A 21,640-nucleotide genomic window follows, 5' to 3' on the forward strand; every position below is an offset into this window, starting at 1 on the left:
GCCACTCTATTCTGCTCTGGTCAGGCCCCACCTGGAATATTGTGTCCAGAGTGAAGGATGTTGAGAAACTGGACCCGTGTGTCCAAAGGAGGGCAACTAAAATGGTGAAGGGTCTGGAAACCATGCCTTATGGGGAAAAGACTTAGAGAGATGCTGGGGATGTTTAGCCTGGAGAAAAGAAGGTTAAGAGGTGATATGATGGCCATGTTTAAATATTTGAAGGGATGTCATATTGAGGAGGGAGCAAGCTTGTTTTCTGCTGCTCCAGAGAAAAAGACCCAATGGAGCAATGGATGCAAGCTGCAGGAAAAGAGATTCCAGCTGAACATTAGGAAGAACCTCCTGAGAGTAAGGGCTGTTTGACAGTGTACACACTCCTTCCTTGGAGGCCTTTAGACTGAGGCTGGATGGCCCTCTGTCAGTGGGGATGCTTTGACGGAGAGTTCCTGCATGGCAGAAGAAGGGGGCTGGGCTGGACCAGGGCCCTTGGGGCCTGTCTTCCAACTAGGATTCTCTTCCTCCCTGAGAGAAAAGGCGGGAGGAGGGCACAGCTGCTTCTGAGGCGAGAGGGGCTTTCTATTGAGGCCAAAGGGAAGTACGGAACAGAGGGGGGGGCGTCTCCCTCCTCAACGGTCGCCCGGGAGCCTCGGCTGCTCGCGCATGCGCACTGGGGGGGCGAGGGCGGCGGCGGCGGCGTTTGGGGCCCTGAACGCTCCGAAGCCGCTGCTGCGTTGTTTGTGTGTGTTTACAAACAACCCCTCCCCCTCCGCGGTTTTAAATACACGCGAATTGCGCGACCGACCGACCGACCGACCGACCGCCGCCCCCCTTTGCGCTCCCTCCTCCGCCTCCTCCCCCCGCGAGCCCCGGTTGCTGGGCAGATTATAGCCGGGCAGGGATACACATTTGCCCCGCGGAGGCGGCTGGGGTTGTTGCCGCTGCTCCTTTTACCTGGCGGCGGCGGCGGCGGCGCGAGGGGCGTCAGTGGCGGAGCAGCCTCGGCGGCGATAGCAGCCTCCTCTGGAGCCTGGGCGGCAGCGGGCGGCGGGAAGGTGTCTCCGGCGCCTGGGCTGCAGTCGCCCCTGGCTCTCCGTCTCCGTCTCGTTTCTCCGTCGTCGTCGTCCTCGTCTTCCTCCTCTTCCTCGTCTTCCTCCTCCTCCTCGTCGTCGTCGTCGTCTTCGTCCCCCTCCGCCTCAGACACCACCATCTCCTCCTCCTCTTCCTCGTCCTCCCTCAGAGGGGAAGCCATGGTGGTGCTCCAGGAGGAGGAGGAGGAGGAGGAAGGAGGAGGGGGGGTCGTTGTTGTCGAAGTGAAAAGAGACACAAAAGCACACAAAATGGGGGAGAAGACCCCTTCCCCCCCCCCTCTCTCTCTCTCTCTCTCTCTCTCTCTCTCTCTCTCGAGCCCCCCTCCTCCTTTCTACTTAAAAATAAAATAAAAGTCCCATGAATCTAAAAAGCAAAAACTCTCTTCTAGAACTTCTTCCTGGAAAGGTTTCCTCAGAATCTCCTCTTTTTAAAAATGTAAAAAAAGAGTCGAAATGTTTAAAATTCTGAAAAGGGGATTGATATTTTTCCCTCCAGAAAAGCAAGACAACAAAAATGGCCGCCTTTGAATTAATATTTTAAACCAAGCCCCCCCCCAGGAGGTTAAAATTATATATATGTATCTATGTATGTATGTATATCTACATACACACCCACTATAGAGAAAAACAAAACCAAAACAAAATGGCTGGCTCAGGTCTAACCCCCCCCTTCCAAAAATAAAAAACAAAAATCTCCCCCCCCTCCAAAATTTTTTTTTTTTAAAAAATCAGCTCCAAATTGCAAGAAAGAAGGAAACAAAAAAGATAATAAAAGATAAAAGGCTCTTTTCTTCTTCCTCTTCCTCTTCTCCTTCTTCCTGTTGTTACATATTTCCTTCTCTTTTGCCCCCCCCCCCTCAGTCCTCCCCCAAGATCTGTGGGATCATGGACAATATTTAGACATTCCTGGCACTCCTGGGGGGAACTACTGACAAAGATTTCTGCATAAAACAAAGATGGCTGCTCTAAATTATTTCTCCCCCCCTTCTTCTTCTTCTTCTTATGCTCTCTCTCTCTCCCCCCCCTCTCAATAAAAATGTTTTTTACAAGGAGGGGGGGAAGAGAGAGAGAGAGAGAGAGAAAGGTTGGATTAATCAGTACTCATGCTCAGTTATGACATCAGCATAAAAACTGTTAAAGGTTAACTAGTTCCATACTAGTAAGACCAGGACTTTTGTCTCTCTCTCTCTCTCTGCTTTACTAGCAGCAGAAAGGGAAAGAAAGAATAATGGGGGTGTTTGGTTTCCAAATTCTCTCCCCCCCCCCTTCTCCACTTCTTCTTTCTCTCTCTCTCTCTCTCTCTCTCTAACTTTAAATACTTCAGAAGGGAGTGGTTTATTATTTCTCTCCTTTTTTCCCTCCAGGGCAAGAAAGGAAGGAGAGAGAAGGAGGGGAGGGAGAGGAAAAGAAACAAAACCACACACAATTTATGGTTATAAGATCTTATCCTCATTCACATCAATACATGCCACCTTTTTTTCCCTTCCTAAGGGAGGGAAAAATAAGGAAGATTTTGTTTTGGAGGGGGAATATTTCTGCATATAAAGCTCCCCCCCCCCCGCTTAGATATATATATATATATATATATTGCTATTATCCACATTCACATAAGTAGATTTTACTTATTTTCTGCTTAAATTTCCACATAAAAGCTTTTTCCCCTGCTCTTATCTATATTCAAATAAATAGATTTATTTTTCCCCTTCCTAAATGAGGGTTTATTTAAAAAACAAGATTTTTTGGGGGGGGGGATAATTTCTGTATAAAAATATCTTTTTACCCCCTGCGTAAATATGTATATTGCTCTCTTTTAAAGCAAAGGAAGGTTTTGCTTATCTTAGGTTTGTGCCCTCTAGCAAAGTAATAATAATAATAGTAATAAGAATTTTAAAAACAACAGCGTGAAATTAAAGTGCAGAGTAACACAATATTCCTTGTTCTTTCTCACCAAACATCTGGGGAGGCTGTTTTAAAAGCAGGTTTGAGGAATAAATATAAGCCACAAAAACCAGCACAAAGTTAAACACTCAAGTCCAACTGAAATCTTACCTGGGAGTAAGTCCCACTGAATTCAATGAGGCTTACTTCTGAGTAGCTACACATAAGGTTATTCTGTAGCCCTTCCCTAGACAGACCCAGGCCCACAACTGCCCTCACCCCTATGGCTCCATACAGACAGGCCAAAAGAAAGCTGCTTCGGGTCACTTTGGAGGTATGCTGTTTAAATGTTGCATGCGTCCTAAGAGTCTGGAAGCCGCACCAAACCCACAATCCAGTCCTAAGGAATGGAATGTGGCTTTGGCACAGCTTCCAGACTCTTAGGACGCATGCAACATTTAAACAGCATACCTCCAAAGTGACCCGAAGCAGCTTTAGAAACATAAAAAAAAAAAACCCAAAGGGAAACAAATATTAAAATGAGGAAATTTATAGAAATTTAGAAAGCAGCTGTGATTTTCCTTCAGTAAGGCTTATGCGCAGTGATTTATCTGAGTGAGACTTTGGGGCTGCATCCGCACTGGAGAAATAACTCGGTTTGGCACCACTTTAACTCTTTGTCTGGCTGAAGGCTATGGAATTCTGGGACTCCCAGAATTCCATAGCCTTCAGCCAGGGCAGTTAAAGCGGTGCCAAACTGGGTTATTCCTCCAGTGTGGATGCAGTCTTTGTTGAGTTTGGACTGATTTGGTGCTTTATTTCAATTGATTCTCTTTCAGAGCTACCTTTGGTCCCATTCTGGGAGAAGTGGGCCTACAAATAAAATAACCAAATAAATAATAACAGCTCTGTCACATTTCAAAAGCTTTGGGATGGTGTTATATTTTGTGTAAATGCTTATTTCAGAAATCAACTCCTACTACTGTTGATTCCATCAGTAATCAACTGTGCCAACCTTCCACTGTTTTCCTTTGTTACACTTTCTTCAATTCTTGCTCCCTTTCCATATATAAGGAGAAAATTATTTCTGGCCCCAGATATCTTATTGCTGAAGGACAGCCTTACGGATAGATGATCTATAAATGCAGTGAGTACAGTTAATCTAGAGTAGTCCTGTTTGGAACAATACCTATGTTAAAGAATAATGTTTTGTGTAGAATATAATATGCATAATATTTCAAGAATACCTGTGTTTTTCTTTATAATTTCTTTTAAAAAAACACCCGAATATATTTTTGGATCTAAAATGTGTCGGGAGGGAACACACCCCCCCCACCTGTTATTTGATCCATCCTAAAATTAGAAGCAACCTCAAAACCAGGCTTGATCAAAGTGGTTCAGCTTTTTTAGCACCAAAATCTTCTGTTTCTACACACAGGCCTCAGTCCTATTGCGAGTCTCAACTGAAGCCAGACACGTCGAATTTACAGACAACAAATGATGCAGTGAGTCCACCAACAGAATTCAGGACATACTGTGTAATGCTATAGTAGCAACCTGGCTGTAGCAAACTGGATCCATTTGGCAACCATGGAGAAGTCACACACTTTCATCATCAGAGGATGGCAATGGCAAGCCCCCATCTTGCTGGGAAAACACTGTGATAAGGCTGCCTTTGTTGTTGTGTGTCTTCATGTTGTTTCTGACTTATGGCGAACCTATCATGGGGTTTTCTTGGCAAGGTTGGTTCAGAGGCCTTTGCCATACTCTGATCCTGTGACTTGTCAAAGGTCAATGGCCGAGAAGGGATTCAATCCCTGGCTCCAGAGCCCTAGTCCAGCACTCAGACCACTACACCTCACTGCCTTAGGGTCACCATAATCCAACTTGAAAGCACACAACATCACCAAAGTTGATCAACTGTCTAATTTTGACTAGTTTGAAACTTTTCTTCCGTTTTAATTTTGAAGGAATGTTTAAAATGCTATCACAGATTACTTTGGGTAAAAAAAAGTGTCACTGATTTCAGAAGAATCTTTTTTAAAAAATAAGTATGTTTCAAAGCATATTTTAAAAACTCCCAATGAAGACAACGGTGTTGCGGTCAACAGTACGCTTATTTTATTTTGGCCCTGATGGAGGTAAGCTTCTGTTTACGGGAAGAAACAGAAGCCGATCCCAGCTTACAAAAGCATGGTTGTTCTTTGGCGAACATGTTCAGCCTAAGCCTAAGCTTATCCCCCGACGGACTAGTTATAAGTGTCCACAGAGGAGTAGCTGTGCCTGCAGGAGACGGAGTTTGCCAAATGAATGTTATCCCCCCATGTGGCTTTTATATTCAACGCAACACCCTCTGAAGCCCTCCAGGAGTTCGGGCGCCAATCCCATTCACTCAAGTTGAAACATTTCGCTGGCAACGCTGGAAGCCAGTGCTCCAGGAAGAGCTTTGGAGGTTTCATGCTATCAGAATCTCTTTACTCTAAAATGCAATTTCCAGTTCACGCCGTACAAAGCGTTGCTCTTCCTGGTGGAAAGGAGAAAGATTAAAGAGGTTACGGTAACATCTGACTTTTAAGCTTGGAATGTCATCCGTTTGGAAGCATTGCGTGACCCCTTGGTTAAAAATAAAGCAGTGAAAAGAGAATATAACTTTCCCAACAAGGGGAACCCCCCTTTTGAGTCTTGACCTTAGCTGTTTCTGGCTTGGTCTTCCTCGTTGCTCAAGGGAGCAGCCTGCAAAGAGGAAAACATCCTTTTTCTGACTTTGATGTCTCTTCACAATGCAGCAAGCATCAGGAATCCCATCAAGGAACCTACAGCATGATACTAATAGGAGAAAAGGCAGCGTTTATTTCAACAGTTCACTCCCGCAACTGCATCTTGTCTTTCAAGAGGGTCAAAGATGTGTTGCTCATTACACCACGAAGCGGCTCTTCCCTCGAGGGAACTGTTGCTGTTTGGCTTAAGGGGGAGCATCTTTAAAGGCCTTTTCCCCGCTGTGATGACAATATGGCTGAAGCGTGCGCATGCACACAAAGTGTGTGCGATAGCCTAGAGAAATGTGGGAACGGCACACTTTCATTCAGAAAACCAAAGTGCAGATGGCATCTGTCAATACTTCCCCAAGGCAGTTTATCGATACTGATGCCAACTTCCAGCCCTCAGGAAACATGTATAAACCCTCCTACCTCTTGGCAAAGTCATCCAATGGATTTATGACAAAGTTATGATCGATTGGGGTCAGCTGTTGGGAAACTGGTGGCTGTACTTATTTTTATTGTGTTTTGATCCTCCATCACTCCTCAGTGACTCCTTAGAAGAAGCGCTGGAGGATTTCCAGGTCGGAGGTCACACTCTTCAGAGTCAACGTGAGCCACCGCTTTGTCTCCTTCTGCCTCAATAGTGGACCTTGGGCATCTTGAATGACAAAAAAACAATAATCTAAAAATATTATTTGCAAGGGAAAAAATCAAAAGTAAACTCAGAAGCAGACATGTTTTCCACTCACAGCTTTCAAGGGGTCTTCTTCCCAGGAAAATGTGTAAGGGACTTCTTGCCAAACAAGACGTACCATCTGCCAGGAAATAAAGGGTGAGTTATCCCACTAGTTCCTTGCCAGACCCGCCACAGAAGAGCCACGCTTTTCCTACAGGACAAGAGAGGGCCCAGGTGCAACTCCAGAGACTCACTCCTGTGTACCCGTCTGACATGCATCAGGTTTGCCCAAGGGAAACAAGAGTTTGCCCAAGGGAAACAATCTGGTGGAGTGGGAATGGGGGAAGAGACCAATTACAACACAGAAGAAAAAGGAAGGATGACCACAGGGCAAAACCAAAACCAATTCTGCTTTCTTGGAAGACTGAACAGGGCTTGTATCCCATCTGTTCCCTACAGAACTGAACATATCCCTGTAGTTATGGGACCAACCAGTACCATAGGATAATGTTCGGTCTTCCAGTCTTGTTTCATAACCTACACTTTCCCTACAACAGCTGCCAAGGACAACAGCTCTCCAAGGTGGGAAAGAGAGAGGGCAGCTGGCCTGGTGCTGAGAGGAGGAGTGAACAGATGCCCTTTATCTCTCTCACAGCTGAAAGGAGATTTTGGTGCCCCTGCCCAAGGGATGAAGTGACGAGGGAAAGGGATGTCTCGCAATGAAGAGACGGCAAACAGGGCCACAGGAAGAGGTCAGTGTGTCTTATTATAAGCCAGATAATTGGTCTGTCTTTACTGATGTAATTTTCATCTTGCCTTTCTCCTACCCCGGGATCTAAGGTGGCATCAAGCCCAGTGTGTCTGTTACACTATGGCTCTTCTAGGATTCCAACAGGAAGTCTGTCCCCTAAGGAAAGGTCCATAAATCTTGTGCTGCAAAAGTCTGCCTTCTTCATGACTTCTAATATTTGATAGCTTTAGTATACTCCAGAATTGAAGTTTTGTCTTTTTTGTAGGAAGTGTATACTTTTTTGTGCATTCTCTAATTTCAGTTTCAAGAAAGTGGCAAGGAATGAACTTTGCATTACAACTATATATAAGCTACACCTCTTTGTCAAATTTTTATCTCATATTTATATGAACACATAGTGATTAATTGTCATCTAAATATCTTAAAGGCACTATAACCCACCTGACCTGGGAAGCTAAGCAGGATCAGCCCTGGTTAATACTTGGATGGAGACTGACAATGAATACCAGGTGCTGTAGGCTCTATTTCAGAGGAAGGAATTGGAAAGTCCACCTCTGAGGATTCCTTGCCTAAGGGTCACCATAATTTGACAGCAACTTGAAAGTGCATAGACCCACACAGGGTGATCATTTATAATTCAGGTATTATTTTATTATAATTCAGTCGTGTCATTGTGAGCCAACTCTTTGTGGTCCAGCGACACATTATCCTTTTGCATACTCAGTCAAGGAGTGTGGTGTAGTGGTTTGACCACTGGGCTACAACACTAGAGATTAGGGTTTGAATTCCTCGTTTGGCTATGGAAACCCACTGGGTGACCTTAGGCAAACTGCATTCTCTTAGCCTCAGAGGAAGGCAAAAACAAGCCCCCTCTGAACAAATCTTGCCAAGAAATCCCTGTCATCCTCGTCTTCAGAAACCACTTGGAGGCACACAACAGACAAACAATATGCAATAAAGCATTCAAATCCTCCTGGTTCCTCTGCAATGGATTTTCTTTATCCTTTGCCTTCCTGTGGTTTGCAAGTTACTACTGCACAGCCAACAGGTACATTCTCACAATCACATTACTATGCACTTATAACTCTGACCCATTCTTCATTTGCACGGCACCACCACCCAAAACTCATATATGAATGAGGAGAAGATGGATCCACAGAAGGATCAAGAGAGTTCAAGGTAAAGCCAAGCAAGAAGGCAGTGGCCATAGTGACTGGGAAGGAAGAAAGGAGACCATCTGATCTCTCCCATCAGCCTGGTAACTTTGAAGGAACTCCTTTATTAGAACTTCCTCTTGTCAACAGACAGTTTGCTGGAAGGATTTCAGCTTCACTCCAACAAACAAGAGGTTTGAACAAAACAATTACACCTTGGATATACACCTGATTCACAAGCAGCCTTCCTGCTCCAGGATATGTTCTTGTTTTGCCTATATGGTATTTTTGTTGTTCTGCATAGGCATACCTGTGAGCAGTATTTTTAAGCACATGGAGAGTAGGGTTTCATTGCCAAAAAACCTGAGGAGCAAGTGAAAAGGTATTGTAGGAGTTGTATCAGAGAAGACACACTGCCATCCTCAGAGGGCTGCCAATAGATTTGGTGTTTTAAGGTCAGTTTGGTATAATTCCACACAAAATCACAGGTTTCTTTCCTGATTATTTTGCTTAAGTCTTTTCCTCTGAAAATTGGATCATCATCCTTTCCAAATCACAGTTTTCCTTTCAAGACATACATTATATTCTGTGTAAGTAATAAAATAATTCAGTATCTTTATTGATTTTTTAAAAAATATTTTACATATGTAGGAAAGGATGTTTCTAAGAGGCTATTTTAAAAGAGAAGCCTTCCCCCCCCCCAATTATTTTGTGCCATTGAATGTCCACCAATTGTGAATGGATGTATCAATCAATCCTATATTAATTTAATTTTTATTAATATATTCAGGTAGCAACAGGAGGAAGGCTTTTGAAAAACAAACTGTTGAATGTAATTGGTCTTTGGAGGAACAAATGCCCATATTCGAAATGTTTCATTGTGAAGTAAGTTGGGCTAACAGCAGTAGGACTTCTTTCCACAAAATGTTTTTATGACCGAGGTGTGTTTCATGTCTATTTGGTTCAAAGCAAAATTATTCTGTTTCACTGTGTACCTCTGTCAGAAAATGTCCTCTCTGACAGTCTTTTTCAGCTGTGTAAGTTAAGGACAGGAATCATCTATGTCCCTTCAACTCCCGCTAAGCCTCCATCACAGCCTGCAGCGGCGTGTGAGTCTGAGCACAACATTCGTGAACATTTGGGACTGGATCAGATGCTGCTTTTAAAACTTAAACCTTTGTTCAGTCAACAACCTCTCCTGGGACCTGTCATGTTCTCGTCTTCTGAAGCAAGATCCCTGGCACCCACCCATTTACTCTCAAAGCACTGCCACTTTGCCTAGAGACACAGGTCAGCAGGCAGAGAGCCTGGCTGTTACTTGCTGGGAAAGAAACACCCACCAAGCAATTACCACAGAAGGGGGTGATGCTTCTCCACAGGGTCCTCTGCCCCCCTGGGCTTTGCTTTAAACGGTTCCTTTTCTCCTGCACTGGGTATCCTTGCAGCATGCTCCACAGATGCTCCGTACCATATTGCGGGGCTGGTGGCTGAGCTAGCCTTTCTTCTCTGTGTGTGTCCTTTTCAAATCTGCAAAACTAGCTTTGATTAGCATCCTCTAAGGAGCAAGCTCAAAAGGCAAAAGGACCCAGAGGCACCCTCTTGATGGCTGCTCCCCCAAAACTCATAGCCTTCAGAAATCTGACAAAGTGTACTTTACAAGCAATACTGCTTGTTGCTGTTGTGTGCCCTCAAGTCATTTCTGACTTATGGCAACCTTATCATGGGGCTTTCCAGACAGAATTTGTTCAGAAGGGGTTGTCTTTGCCTTCCTTTGAGGCTAAGAGTGTGACTAGCCCAAGGACACCAGTAGCTTTCAATGGCAGAGCAGGGATTTGAACCCTGCTCTCCCAATGTCCCTGTCCAACACTGAAACCACTACATTGCCCTAGCTCCTTAGAAGCAACATAATGATTCTGTATTGGAACATACACTTTTTGATGATTCTCATATATGTAGTTATCTCTCTCTCTCTCTCTCTTTTAATTTGGTTGAGTCTGGAGAGGTAAGTGAAGCATATATTTGTCCAGTTTTAATGGCTAAGCTGCAGGTTGTTCAGCATGATGATATAGCTAAATTGCCTGGAGGAGCCATTCCAGTCTGGGTTCAGGCCTTGGTTGACTTGGTGAATGACCTCCGCTGGGGACTGGACAGGGGGAGTGAGTCCCTGTTGGTCCTCTTAGGTCTTTCAGCAGCATTTGATACTATCAACCATGGTAATCCATCTGGGTCATTTGGGTGATATGGGACCTGGATGCATTGCTTTAAGAGTTTTCAAACAATATTTTAATGTGTTTTAAAAAAAATTCTTTGCATTGTTTTAATTAGGTTTTATTTGTCCATAGCTTCAGGAACCCTTGTGAGCTGGAAAGCAATACAAAAATAATGTAACTAACTAAATAAATAAAATTTATATTTTCTAAAAATATAGATTTATTTATGTTGCCTTTATGTCAAAGCAGATATTGGCTGCAATTCCATACATACAGAGTAAGCCCTACTGAAAACAATGGGGACATGTTTCTACATAAATATACTTTGACTACATTGTGCATTAATAGAAAAGATATAACGAGGTTTGGCTCTAATAAATATTTTCCTTCTTAAAAAGAGAGGCATATAAGAAGAATGTTGACTCCTTTTTTCCGGCACATCAACACTGTGAAAGAAGATGCCAGACATGCCAGTGGTGCTTTTTCTATACAATACTTAATGTACACTTGGTTCCTCAACCATTCATACTCATCTGTATTCTCACCACCATGCTGTGAAGTAAACTAATCTGACCCAAGATGGCCCACTGAACTTGACAGTAGAGCAGGGAGGCTAATTCGGGTGCTGCCACAGTCTCAATATATATAGGAACCTTAAGAACCAAGTCTGAGTTGGATTCAACACAGATAGACCATGATCTGAAAAAATCTTGCTGCTGTGAGATGAGCACCCACCATAAGTTGCCAAAGGTTGTGTATAAAATGAGATTCCCCCAACCCTCCATTTTCTCCAAAGGAATAAGGGAGAACATCTGCACTGCTTTTCTCAACCATCATAACGCTGCAGAATATCAAACTGTTCAGTGTAAGGTTCACTTTTCTCTATAAAAAACCATTTTAAGAGTGGTTGCAGCTTCAAAATGGCTGCTTGACGAACCACAGATGACATCTACTGGTAAGAACGGTAAATTACTTATTAATTGTAAGACCAGTGAAAGGGCATGGTATGGGCACATCCACAGACCTGTGAAAGCATATTTCAGAAGCCTATTCATCTGAGTCACTGGAAATAATAATTTCTGCCACAACTTCACTTCTAGCCAATATCAGTGAATGAGTAAATGAGACCAAACGCAATCCTGATACGGAACCAAATGGCCGCAATCAGCACTGGTTCCTGCTTCTCCCAAAAAATCAGCAAAAGATTTGGGTTTTATGATAATGACTTTAATTGTTCAGCAGATATAGATTCATTTGTTATAAGAAAAAAAATAAGCTTCTCTAAATCAGAAAGCGTATCTTTGAAATATTGGAGCACTGCTGCCTCAAGTCTGGCATGAAATTTCACCAGGGCCACGTCTTGCTGTCTTCTTCGTACCTGATTTCAAGAGAAGTTGAGAGGAAACACCTCTGTGATTTGTGCAGCAAAAGCAGGTGCTATGTCTTTGACACAGAGAGTTGGAACATTAGCCTCCTAGGTGATAAATCTATATTAAGAGAAGAAGGAAGAGCATCTATCTTTCTCTGACTAGAGGAAACTCCTCCAGAACTCACCCTGCTCTCCAAATTCTTTCCTCAATAGCTATGCCTACAATCCGTGTACATGCAGCACCCTTAAGTATTTTTAATGACAAATTTGTAGTAGAGTGTTGCCTCAGTCCAAAACTTCCATGCAGGTCTGTTGAAGAATTTTTCATGCCAATCAATTCTGAAAGAAATATTTACCTGCTCCTCAGGTAGGACTAGTACCCCTCCACCTATGGTTGGGCTATAACTCCATTCACCCTTAGCCACTGGTGATGATGGCTAAGGATGATGGGAGGTGGAACCCAACAGCATCTGGAGGGCCAAAGGCTCCCTATACCTACTCTATCCAGTCACAGCTGGAAAGAAGAAATGAACAGAAGGGAAGGCTGCAACAGGACGACTGTGGGATTAAGTAGGCCAATAAAACAGAGCAGAATTCCAGATGTGAGGGGTCAGGGAAATCCCACTGCCACATGGTTAGATCTGCTCCCTCACCTGACATAACATTTTCCATTCTCCACTCCGGGGGCTTGCTAGAGCTCAGTGAGATCATCATTGAAGTAGAGTAAGATGGCTGGTGTCCATGAATCAGCATCCATGTTGAGCTCGTAGAACTCCTCATCCTCATCTGCAATGTGGTTTTGTTGAAGATTCTTGTCCATGTCTAGATTGGTGCCTTCATACTTCCACGTGTAGCTGGCAGCGTGGGCATTGTAAGGGAGATATCGTCGCAGGATCTCCCACATGGTTTCTTCTGTACATACCTGTGGTGAACTCCAGGAATGGAATTGCAAGGTCAGAATACAACCCCAAAACAATTCCCTTCAGCTTGCATATTCTTGGAGAGACAGGGTGGGAACACATTATCTGTGTTTAACTTGGGCACCATTATCCCACCGAAACGTTAACAAGAAAGAAGGGCAATTTGCTTAATTTTTATAAATCCTATGTGGAGTAAGGACAGGACTCACCTCAAGGGTATGCTCCTGGGAGGTCAGAGTGTTGATGATTCGTATATGCCTTGTTTTGGTGGACAAGATGCCCACCTCATATGTGGGATCTTTCCACCAGGGCTTACCAAAGTCATTGGCCCAGTCTGAACGAGGCAGGGGAGGGGGAACGTGTACAAAGCGGCCCTGCGGGGTATAATACTTCAGGCATCCTGTCAGAGGATCAATGTGTGTCTGTATCTGGAAGGAAGGAAGGGAAAGAGGGAAGGTAAATTAGTTAGTGGGAGCTCCGATTTCTATCCTTAGCAAAGAGAGGCACAGATTTCAATCAATGACTTGGATGAAGGAATAGAAGAAATTATCATCAAATGTGCAGATGACATCAGAGTGCCAGGGCAAGGAATGGGACAAGGATTTCAACAGGAATAAATACAAGGTTGTATGTTAGTGGAGGTTTTCAGACAGTGGATGGCAACCAATGTAATCCTGATTACATACAATTAGGTTTTTTAATTATAGTTTTTTGTGGGAGTTTTTGGGCAATGTGCCCATGTTCTAGCAGAGTTTATTCCTGACGTTTTGCCAGCATCTGTAGCTAGCATCTTCAGAGAAGATGCCAGCCTTCTTCTCTGAAGATGCCACCTACAGATCCTGGCAAAACATCAGGAATAAACTCTTCTACAACATGGGCACATTGCCCAAAAAACTATGAAAGCCTTTGACTTCAGAATTAGGATTATGTCATATAAATGGCAGTGCCTTTGAAAATAATCCAGAAATTTCAGTTAATCCAAAATAGGGGATCTATTTTATTGACTAGGATGGCTCACATTATGATATTATACCAATACTTCCCCTTCTGGCTGTCAGTCCTCTTCTGGACCCAGGTGAAAGGGCCAGGCAAACATGGCCTGGCCCTTCTCTGGCTGCACCCACCGAATGAGGCAAGGGAGAGCATCTTTTTACTTGTGGCATCCCACCTGTGTCTCCCCTTTAGAAGCTTGCCAGGTGCCTATCCTAAGGAGACACGCTGGCACCAAAAGAAATCCTCCCCCCCCCCTTTTCCTAGGCATATTATTATTATTGTTGTTAATTGTATTTATATCCCGCTCTTTAGAAATGCTTTCAGAATGGCTTACAAGTTGTTAATGAGAGAGTTCCCTGCCCTCCTCAGGCTTCCAGTCTAAAAAGACATGAGACAAAAGGAGAAGGGAACCTTTTCCCAAGGCTTTTAGGCTCATCCTCTTTTCATACATTGCTCTGGTTTTAACTCTTCTTGTTTTAACTTTATAGTGTTTCATTTTTAAAACCACCCAGAGAGCAAGGGCTACCAGACGCCATAAAACTTAACACATTTGTGGAGGTGAGTGTGAGCACTCTTTCGTAGTTAAACCAAACAAATGGTCACCCTGCTATTGCTCTTCATCTTGGGCACAACTAAGCTGCCCTGGGTGCCGCCGGTGCTAGCAATACTCACATCTTTGGTTTTGGGGTTGAACCAGTGGCTAATGTCTTTCCCGGCTGCTTCTAGGATAGGCTTCATCAAGAGATCACCTGGAAGGACAGAAAGCATATAGAGACATGAGAAGCGGACTCCTAGGAGCCTCATCCTGTAGGTACTTTCTTTGGTGGTCTCTCTGTGGGGATGCTGCCATCCTCCGAGGCTGAGAGAGTGTGACTTGCCTGAGGCCAACCAGCGGGTTTTACCCTGCCTCCAGTCATAGTCCCAGACGCTCTCCCCACAGCTTCTACACCGGGGAAACAAGGCAGCTTGACCTGGCTTTGGCTGCCAGGGCTCCATACTCTGGAAAGCCCATGCTTCGGAGGCTGGTAGCTTGCCCTGCTCTCTGACACCGAAGGCTCAGTGGCATCACAAGCAAGCTTGTTTTCTGCTGCTCCAGAGAGTGGGAGCCAAGGGAGCCATCCTCAGGAGGACCCTCCCTCCCTCCCTCCCTCCCTCCCGCGAGTGAGGGCTGTTTGGCAGCGGAAGACTGAGCCTCCTTCTTCGGAGGCCTTAAGCAGGGGAGGCGTGGCGGCAGAAGGCTTGCCCTGTCTCCAGCATCCGAGGCGCGTGAAGGGAGCTCTCGGCCTACCCTTGTTGGCGGCAGCCAGGGGGCTGAGGTCGTAGGCGCGGCCCAGGAAGGAGACCCAGAGGTCCCAGGGCCGGTTGTGGACCGCCACCTCCTTCGGGGTGTAATAGCGGGGGCGGCAGGAGGAGGACTCCATCATGCCGCCTCACACGCTGCCATGGCAACCCAAATGGAGTCCGGGTGGGCGGGGCCCAGGGGTCACGTGGTGCGGGACGGAGCGCCCTCCCGCGCGCAGCCTGACGGGAACCCGGGCGCCCAAAGCATCATGGGAAGCGTAGTCTAGTCCGGCGGAGCGGGAAAATGGCGGCGCCGGCGGCGGCCCTCGCGGCAGTGGAGCCCTTGGCGCCTCAGCAGCAGGAAAATGGCTGCAGCGGGAAGGGCCCCGAGGTAAGAGCCCAGGAGGAGCCTCTCGGGCGCCTGAGGGGAAGAGAGGGCCTGCCCCCAAAAGGAAGGCCCGCTTTGGCACCGCTTTGGCTCTTTGCTGCCTCGAGGCAGCATACTCCCAGAATCCCACAGCCTCGAGCCCGGATGCAGCCTCGGGGTCGCCTTCGCTGTCGCGGCTGTGGAATTCTGGGAAGCGTCGATTGCTCTGAGAAGAGGAGGCTCAGTGCCTGACAGGACCTCCGTTTCCAGACTCCGGCAGTTAAAGCGGTGTCAAACTGGATTGCTTCTGAAGAGCAGAGGGTCCGGGAGATGGGCGCTGGCTCGGGCAAAGCCTCCCCTGACAGGCGGCCCTCCGGCCCCTGCTTCGGCCTCCATCCTGCAGAGAGAGCCCTGGGAGCTGTCGGTCTGGCCAGGCCCATGGAGCCCGGGCACTTCAAGGCCTCTGCCCTTAATACTGTGGCGGCAGGTGATGCCAGGAGGAAAGGGGCTCTTTTGAGGCTGGGCTGAAGAGAGCGCTACCACAGAAAGCAAAGCCTGCAGACATTGTCTGGCTCGGGGGCATCCACACTGTAAACTTAATGCGGTTTGACACCACTTTAAATGCCGTAGCCATCCCCAGATCTGTCTCTTGCCAAAGAGTGCTGGCGCCTCACAAAAGGGCAGCTCCCAGGATTGTGTTGGATGCAGCCCTGGCATTGAAAGTGGTGTCAAATGGCCCCTTTGTAGCCAAAGGCTGCTGTCCCCAGATGTACCTCTGTGCCAAATAGGAGGCACTCTGGGGCAGTCAAGGTTTATCCGAAGTGCCAGGGACATTCTTCAGGCCGCAGCCCCTAGAACAGCCTGTTTCAGCTGGGCCTCAGTCCCTGGCCCATGAAGTTAGTCCTGAAGCAGCCAGAGAGAGCACTCAGCCCTGATGGACTGGAGAGGATCAATCTCTTCACAAACTTAACTTCCATGTCGATGGGAGCCTTTCTTAGAAATGATGTTAAAATGCAGGAGAAAAGCAATGATCGGAGGGAGAGCCACAGGTCTACACTTTGTCTCAGGTTTTATTTTTGTCGTCAGTTAAGATGGTCTGTTGGTTCCCAGATGATTTGGACTTCAGATCCCATCGTTCCTGTTATTCAAGTGGCCTGGGGCTTCTGGGAGATGAAGTCCAATGCAAATGTTGGGCCAAAGGCCGGGACCATCTTCTAGAGGGCTATCTATCAATGCAGGCGCAAAGGGAGCAAAGTACAGATAATACAATGTATTTATTTTTTCACATCCAATTTCTTGGCCAAGAGGTTGCCATCATTGCCCATCATGAGGACCACAGACTTGCCCTCTCTTTGGCCTGGGCAAAGGCCAAACCAGCAAAGTGTGGGGGGAGACATCCCAGCAGTATCCAGCACGTTTTCCTATTAAATGATCTGGAGGGATTGCCTTATCCCTCTGACCCATTAAATCTAACCATTGGGATGTTTCTGCCAGGACTTGGTGGAGGACAAGACTGATTCGCCCTACCTGCACGCCCGCCGCAAGCTGGAGAACCTCCTCAACAAGAGCATGCGCATCCGCATGACCGATGGACGGACCCTGGTGGGCTGCTTCCTGTGCACAGACCGGGATTGCAATGTCATCCTTGGCTCTGCCCAAGAGTACCTGAAAGCCTCTGGTAAGTCCTCTCTGGTGCGTTCAAGTTCTTTGCCATCTCAGGCTGCATCCACATTAGATAAATAACTGGTTTGGCACTGCTTTAACCGTCCTGGCTCAAGGCTATGGAATTCTGGGAGTTGGAGTTTGTTGTGGGGCCTCCCTTCCTTAAGCTCTGCTCCGCTCTGGGCCCACAGCAAACTCCAACTCCCAGAATTCCATAGCCTTGAGCCAGGACAGTGAAAACAGTGCCAAACCAGGTTATTTCTCTAGTGTGGATTCAGCCTTAGTTATTCTGATTTCGTCATGCGTTGTTTAATATTTTCTGTAAGTTTTTAGATCATTTGTGGGTCTCATTTTAGAAAAAAAATAGAACGGTAAGTAAAGAAAATTGCTTCATCAGTAACAAGAGCCCCTTAATTTGAATCAGGGAGAGGGTTTGGGAATATCCAGTGCCTTGGATTATCAAAGAGATAGGTATATTTGTTTGCTGTTGCAGTATAAAAAGGAAAGGGTGCGGAGCAACAAAACAAAAAAGAAACATAGCAGCATCTTTAAGACTAACTGATTTATTTCAGCCTGGGTTTTTGTGTATAGGGCCCAGGCCCTAGAACCCTCAGGAGAAGCCAGTCTTTCAGTCCTATCACCTTTACAGGTATGGTTAATGGAAACATGCAATAGGGTTTCTCAGTAGTCAACCCTAGAACTGATGGCTTTCAAGAAAAGGGCTTCTAAGAAGGCCCTGTATTATTTAAAATTGCATTGTCTGTTTATGGTTTCAGCTGCTTTTTATCCTTATCAGAGTTAAAAACATTTTTGTATATTTTTAACCATATTGTAATCAATTTAAATTACAAGCTGCCTTGAGTCCCAATCTTGGGGGAAAGGTGCACTATAAATATAAACAGTTCTCTTCCTTCATCTGACTTCAACCCACTTGGATATAAAGAGTTAAAATCCATGAAAGCTCATGCTAAAATAAATCGGTCTTACATAAGTTGTCAGATCCCTTCCTTTTCCCCTTTCCTTTTTATGAATTACCTGAAGAGAAGGACGACTTTCAGGCCATCTTGAGAAAGGGAGTTGCAGACCTCTGGCTTCTCTGGAGGACACAGTTAGTGCTGGTGATTTTAAAGCGGTTTGGATCTCCCAGGCACTCATCCTCTGTCTCCTGTGGTCTGCAGACTCCTTCTCGGCTGGAGAACCCCGAGTCTTGGGTCTGGCCATGGTTCCAGGGCATCACATTGTCTCCATCGAGGTTGAGCTGGAGAGTCTGCCCTCCTTGCAGTACCTATGACGCAGCACCCGAGTGCAGCAGGCGTTGTTTATTTGACCAAAAGAAAAGACCGGGAGCTGAGGGCAAGAGATGGTTTTCTCCCACCTGTTGGACTCCAGCCTGGCTTTGCCAAGATCGTGTGGGAAGGAGCAGGCACTGGCTGGCGGTTGAGGATTGCAGTGATGCCATAATGAGAAACATTATGCCCCCAAGTTTTGGGATGTACTTGCACTCTGAAGGTGTATATATTTTTGCAGATGTTTGTTAAGTGTTGTAATAAACAGATATTCTAAGAAAAATCCTGCTATCGTTGGTGAGTGGTTTTTTGTAACATCTAGGTCAAGGATGGGCAAAATGTAGTTGTCCAGATGTGATTGGGCTGGAGTTGCATCAGCCCTTGCTAGCATAGCCAGGAATGCTGGGAATGGCAGTCCAGCCACATCTGGGGAAGAGGGCACATAGTTGCCACCCCTGCAGTTAGTAGGGGTCAGGAAACTCTTTCAGTTTGGGGAGAAGTTCAACAAAAAAGCCCCAGTGGTATAACTTGAAAAATCAGGTTTTTTGTTAGTTTGTAACTTTATAATTGGTTTCTGTAATTTTGTTCTTTGTAACAATTATGTTGAGAGTTAAGTAGTAGTTTCGGAGTAGGACTCTGGGAGACCAAGGTTCAAATCCCTGCTCAGTTACAGAAACCCACTGGATGACTGTGGTCAAGTCATATACTCTCAGCTTCAGAGGTAGGCAATGGCAAATCCTCTCCAAACAAATTTTGCCAATAAAACCCCATAATAGGCTTGCCTTAGGGTTGCCATAAGTTGGAAATGACTTGGAAAGTAGACACGATGATTATTTTGTTACAAGCACAGTGTTTTGCAACAGGGATTAATTATATTCCATTTTAAGGATTTGTTTGCTCCAGAGTGGAAGGTTTACTGAAAACGATGCTGAAGCTCCAGCCCTAAGCAAATGAACCTGGCCTCCCCTTTAGAAGAATCTGCGTATGTCTTCAAACCATAAGGGCTAGAAACTACAACTGCAGGAGTTCTGGAGCTGGAATCCAACAACCATGACTGTATCGCCCTGTAGTGAGCTTTGCTGAATCCACACAATCTTGAAGATAATACACAAATGATAATACACACATTCAGTTTTTTTTCTGGATCCAAACAATTCTGGGATCTGTCTCAGAGCACCCCTGTGCCAGCTGACAACTTTTTGCTTCCTGCCAAAACCTCCCTGGGAAGAAACAACAGGCTTTCCTCCCAAACTGGCCTCTGGGGTCTTCTATTGGTGGCAACCGGGCAGGAAACTGTATCTATAGATAGATGCCCCCGGTCTGTTTTGGCTCCTCTTTGCTCCCACATCACAATGGAGAACTTATGGGAGCCAACGGGACCTTGTTATCTTATCCAGGGTTCCTTCCTCCCCAGAACACAGAGTTTCCATATGAACCTTTTGGCGCCCGGGGCTGACTCAGTTTTTCCTTATCCTGTTTGGAACAGGATATTCCTCTCTCTGACCCCACGCAAATGGACAACCTGTCAGTAAATTGTCAGTGTCCTTTCCGGACTGGGACCCTGTATTTCCACACCAAAATCCCATTTCTGCAAACGCTCCTTGTTGTGACAGAAAGTTGATTTTGGGGGCTATAATTCCAAGAATCCCCATTAGCCGTTCTGGCTGTGGGGAATTCTGGGAATTGTAGCTCAAGAAAAGAACTTTTCTAAACTCTGCATTTGTATCAGGAAAAGCATTACTAATTGTCATTACTAATAGATCTTGTTGCTGGGAGATTCTGGGGTATGCTTTCAAGAGCTTGGGAGAGTTCCTATTTTGAACTGCTGGTCCCAGAATCCCTAGTAGTTGAGCTGGTTAGGAGGACTTTCAGAACTGTGGTTTCAAAAAAAATGACTTTTCTGAGCTTTGTTCTCACACAGGGCATTATCTGTTGAATTTCTCTCTTGCCCCATAACAGCTGTGGCAGAGAGGAGAAAACTCATAGAATCATAGAGTTGGAAGCGACCGCAAGGGCCATCCAGTCCATGCAGGAACTCTCTCAAAGCATCCCTGACAGATGGCCATCCAGCCTCTTCTTAAAGACCTCCAAAGAAGGAGACTCTGCTACACTCCGAGGAAGGAGTTTGTTCCACTGTTGAACAGCCCTTACTGTCAGCAAGTTCCTCCTAATGTTGAGGTGGAATCTCTTTTCCTGCAGCTTGCATCCATTGCTCGGGGTCCTAGTCTCTGGAGCAGCAGAAAACAAGCTTGCTCCCTCCTCAATATGACCTCCCTTCAAATATTTAAACAGGGCTATCATATCACCTCTTAACCTTCTCTTCTCCAGGCTAAACATCCCCAGCTCCCTAAATTGTTCCTCATAGGGCATGGTTTCCAGACCCTTCGCCATTTTAGTCTGTTTTAGTCAGTCACTGTTTTTATAATCAAAGACAACAGTTTGCAAACTGTCTTGCTTACCAGGCACAGTGAGAGTGTGTATTTTCATGTTGTGCAGACTCCTTTTTTAAATAAATAAATAAATATAGTTTGTCAAAAGTATATTGCTATTACTTTCATTTATGGAGGGAGCAAAGAGATTTGTGTTGAACAATAGTACTGAGACTTTCCACCAGTACCCCCACTTCTGTTTTCACACCCAGAAATTGGATGCTAGTGGAGCTTGGAAAAGTGGCCATTATGTCAGTGGAGTTTCTGGGCTAGGAGATTCTGGTAGATGCAAAGAAATGTTTATTATTGCTATTGATGATGTTGTTGTTTTCCAGCTCTGAGATATTTCTATGTAGATTCTTACTTGAATGTGATGTAGTTGTTTGAGCATTGGACCATGACTCTGGATACCAGCGTTCAGTTCCTTACTCTCCCACTGAGTGACCGTAGGTGACCAGAGAGCCCTGTGGTAGGTTTGCCTGAGGGTCGCCATAAGATGGAAACTACTGAAAAGCACACAACAACAAACAGCAACCATTAAGTTTGCAGTGACTGGGTTGGGTTGCTCTGAGGTCTCATTCTTTCTGGCATTTCATCAAAACACAGAAGGCCATGGTCCAGTAAGTCTTGTGTTTTCAACTCTACCCCATTTAATGAAGGAAAGATTCACCGCCACCACTATGGGAGGGGGGAATAAATGGAAAGACTCAAAAGTGTGTAACAAAGTTATATAGACTGTATATGGACAGAACTGTACAAATTCAATTCACTGACATGTTTACCTGAAATAAATGCACAAACAGTATGAATGATTTGT

The 21,640-nt window shown here is 45.4% G+C and overlaps 3 protein-coding genes across 11 annotated transcripts in view; 1 reads left to right on the top strand and 2 right to left on the bottom strand.

Moving 5' to 3' along the window:
• The window catches only part of CHD3 (chromodomain helicase DNA binding protein 3), a 78,729-nt gene extending 76,968 nt beyond the window's left edge, over window positions 1-1,761 (bottom strand). For all 4 annotated transcript variants that reach the window (XM_089480033.1, XM_089480034.1, XM_089480032.1 and 1 more), the window contains exon 1: window positions 952-1,761. In XM_089480033.1, the coding sequence (XP_089336159.1) occupies window positions 952-1,249 (298 nt within the window). In that variant the 5' untranslated portion in view covers window positions 1,250-1,761. The remainder of the gene's footprint in view (window positions 1-951) is intronic.
• A 3,291-nt stretch (window positions 1,762-5,052) lies between these two features.
• Window positions 5,053-15,271, bottom strand: CYB5D1 (cytochrome b5 domain containing 1). Of its 5 annotated transcripts, none has more exons than XR_016271939.1 (7): window positions 15,087-15,271; window positions 14,471-14,547; window positions 13,015-13,233; window positions 12,539-12,807; window positions 6,475-6,540; window positions 6,155-6,383; window positions 5,053-5,792 (listed from the first exon to the last, which is right to left on the bottom strand). XR_016271939.1 is itself a non-coding variant. In XM_089479602.1 (5 exons), exons 1-4 carry the CDS (start codon window positions 15,220-15,222, stop codon window positions 12,577-12,579), a joined length of 663 nt encoding a protein of 220 aa, XP_089335728.1. In that variant the 5' UTR covers window positions 15,223-15,269; the 3' UTR covers window positions 10,886-11,894; window positions 12,539-12,576. The 5 variants fall into 5 exon arrangements, 2 of the variants coding, with proteins under 2 accessions (XP_089335728.1, XP_089335729.1); XR_016271938.1 differs by having other exon boundaries at window positions 5,053-5,490; window positions 5,654-6,383; XR_016271937.1 differs by having other exon boundaries at window positions 5,053-6,383.
• Window positions 15,243-21,429, top strand: NAA38 (N-alpha-acetyltransferase 38, NatC auxiliary subunit). 2 transcript variants are annotated; one of them, XM_089479606.1, is made up of 3 exons: window positions 15,243-15,470; window positions 16,941-17,124; window positions 19,282-21,429. In XM_089479606.1, exons 1-3 carry the CDS (start codon window positions 15,384-15,386, stop codon window positions 19,338-19,340), a joined length of 330 nt encoding a protein of 109 aa, XP_089335732.1. In that variant the 5' UTR covers window positions 15,243-15,383; the 3' UTR covers window positions 19,341-21,429. The 2 variants fall into 2 exon arrangements, with proteins under 2 accessions (XP_089335732.1, XP_089335731.1); XM_089479605.1 differs by lacking the exon at window positions 19,282-21,429 and adding an exon at window positions 18,287-18,678 and having other exon boundaries at window positions 15,306-15,470.
• Window positions 21,430-21,640: the final 211 nt, after the last annotated feature.

Source organism: Sceloporus occidentalis, unplaced genomic scaffold (genome assembly GCF_023333645.1).
Source record: "Sceloporus occidentalis isolate IW3139 unplaced genomic scaffold, rSceOcc1.0.p SCAF_14, whole genome shotgun sequence".
Lineage (NCBI taxonomy): Eukaryota > Metazoa > Chordata > Lepidosauria > Squamata > Phrynosomatidae > Sceloporus > Sceloporus occidentalis.

What these genes read in the sequence shown, in the direction of transcription:
- NAA38 (XM_089479605.1), top strand. Translation starts at nt 15,384, where the DNA reads ATGGCGGCGCCGGCGGCGGCCCTCGCGGCAGTGGAGCCCTTGGCGCCT. An exon ending in GCAGCGGGAAGGGCCCCGAG is followed by an intron (nt 15,471 to 16,940) that starts GTAAGAGCCCAG and finishes TGTTTCTGCCAG; the next exon opens with GACTTGGTGGAGGACAAGAC. An exon ending in AGAGTACCTGAAAGCCTCTG is followed by an intron (nt 17,125 to 18,286) that starts GTAAGTCCTCTC and finishes TGTGGTCTGCAG; the next exon opens with ACTCCTTCTCGGCTGGAGAA.
- CYB5D1 (XM_089479602.1), bottom strand. Translation starts at nt 15,222, where the DNA reads ATGATGGAGTCCTCCTCCTGCCGCCCCCGCTATTACACCCCGAAGGAG. An exon ending in CCTGGCTGCCGCCAACAAGG is followed by an intron (nt 14,548 to 15,086) that starts GTAGGCCGAGAG and finishes CTGTCCTTCCAG; the next exon opens with GTGATCTCTTGATGAAGCCT. An exon ending in TCAACCCCAAAACCAAAGAT is followed by an intron (nt 13,234 to 14,470) that starts GTGAGTATTGCT and finishes CCTTCCTTCCAG; the next exon opens with ATACAGACACACATTGATCC.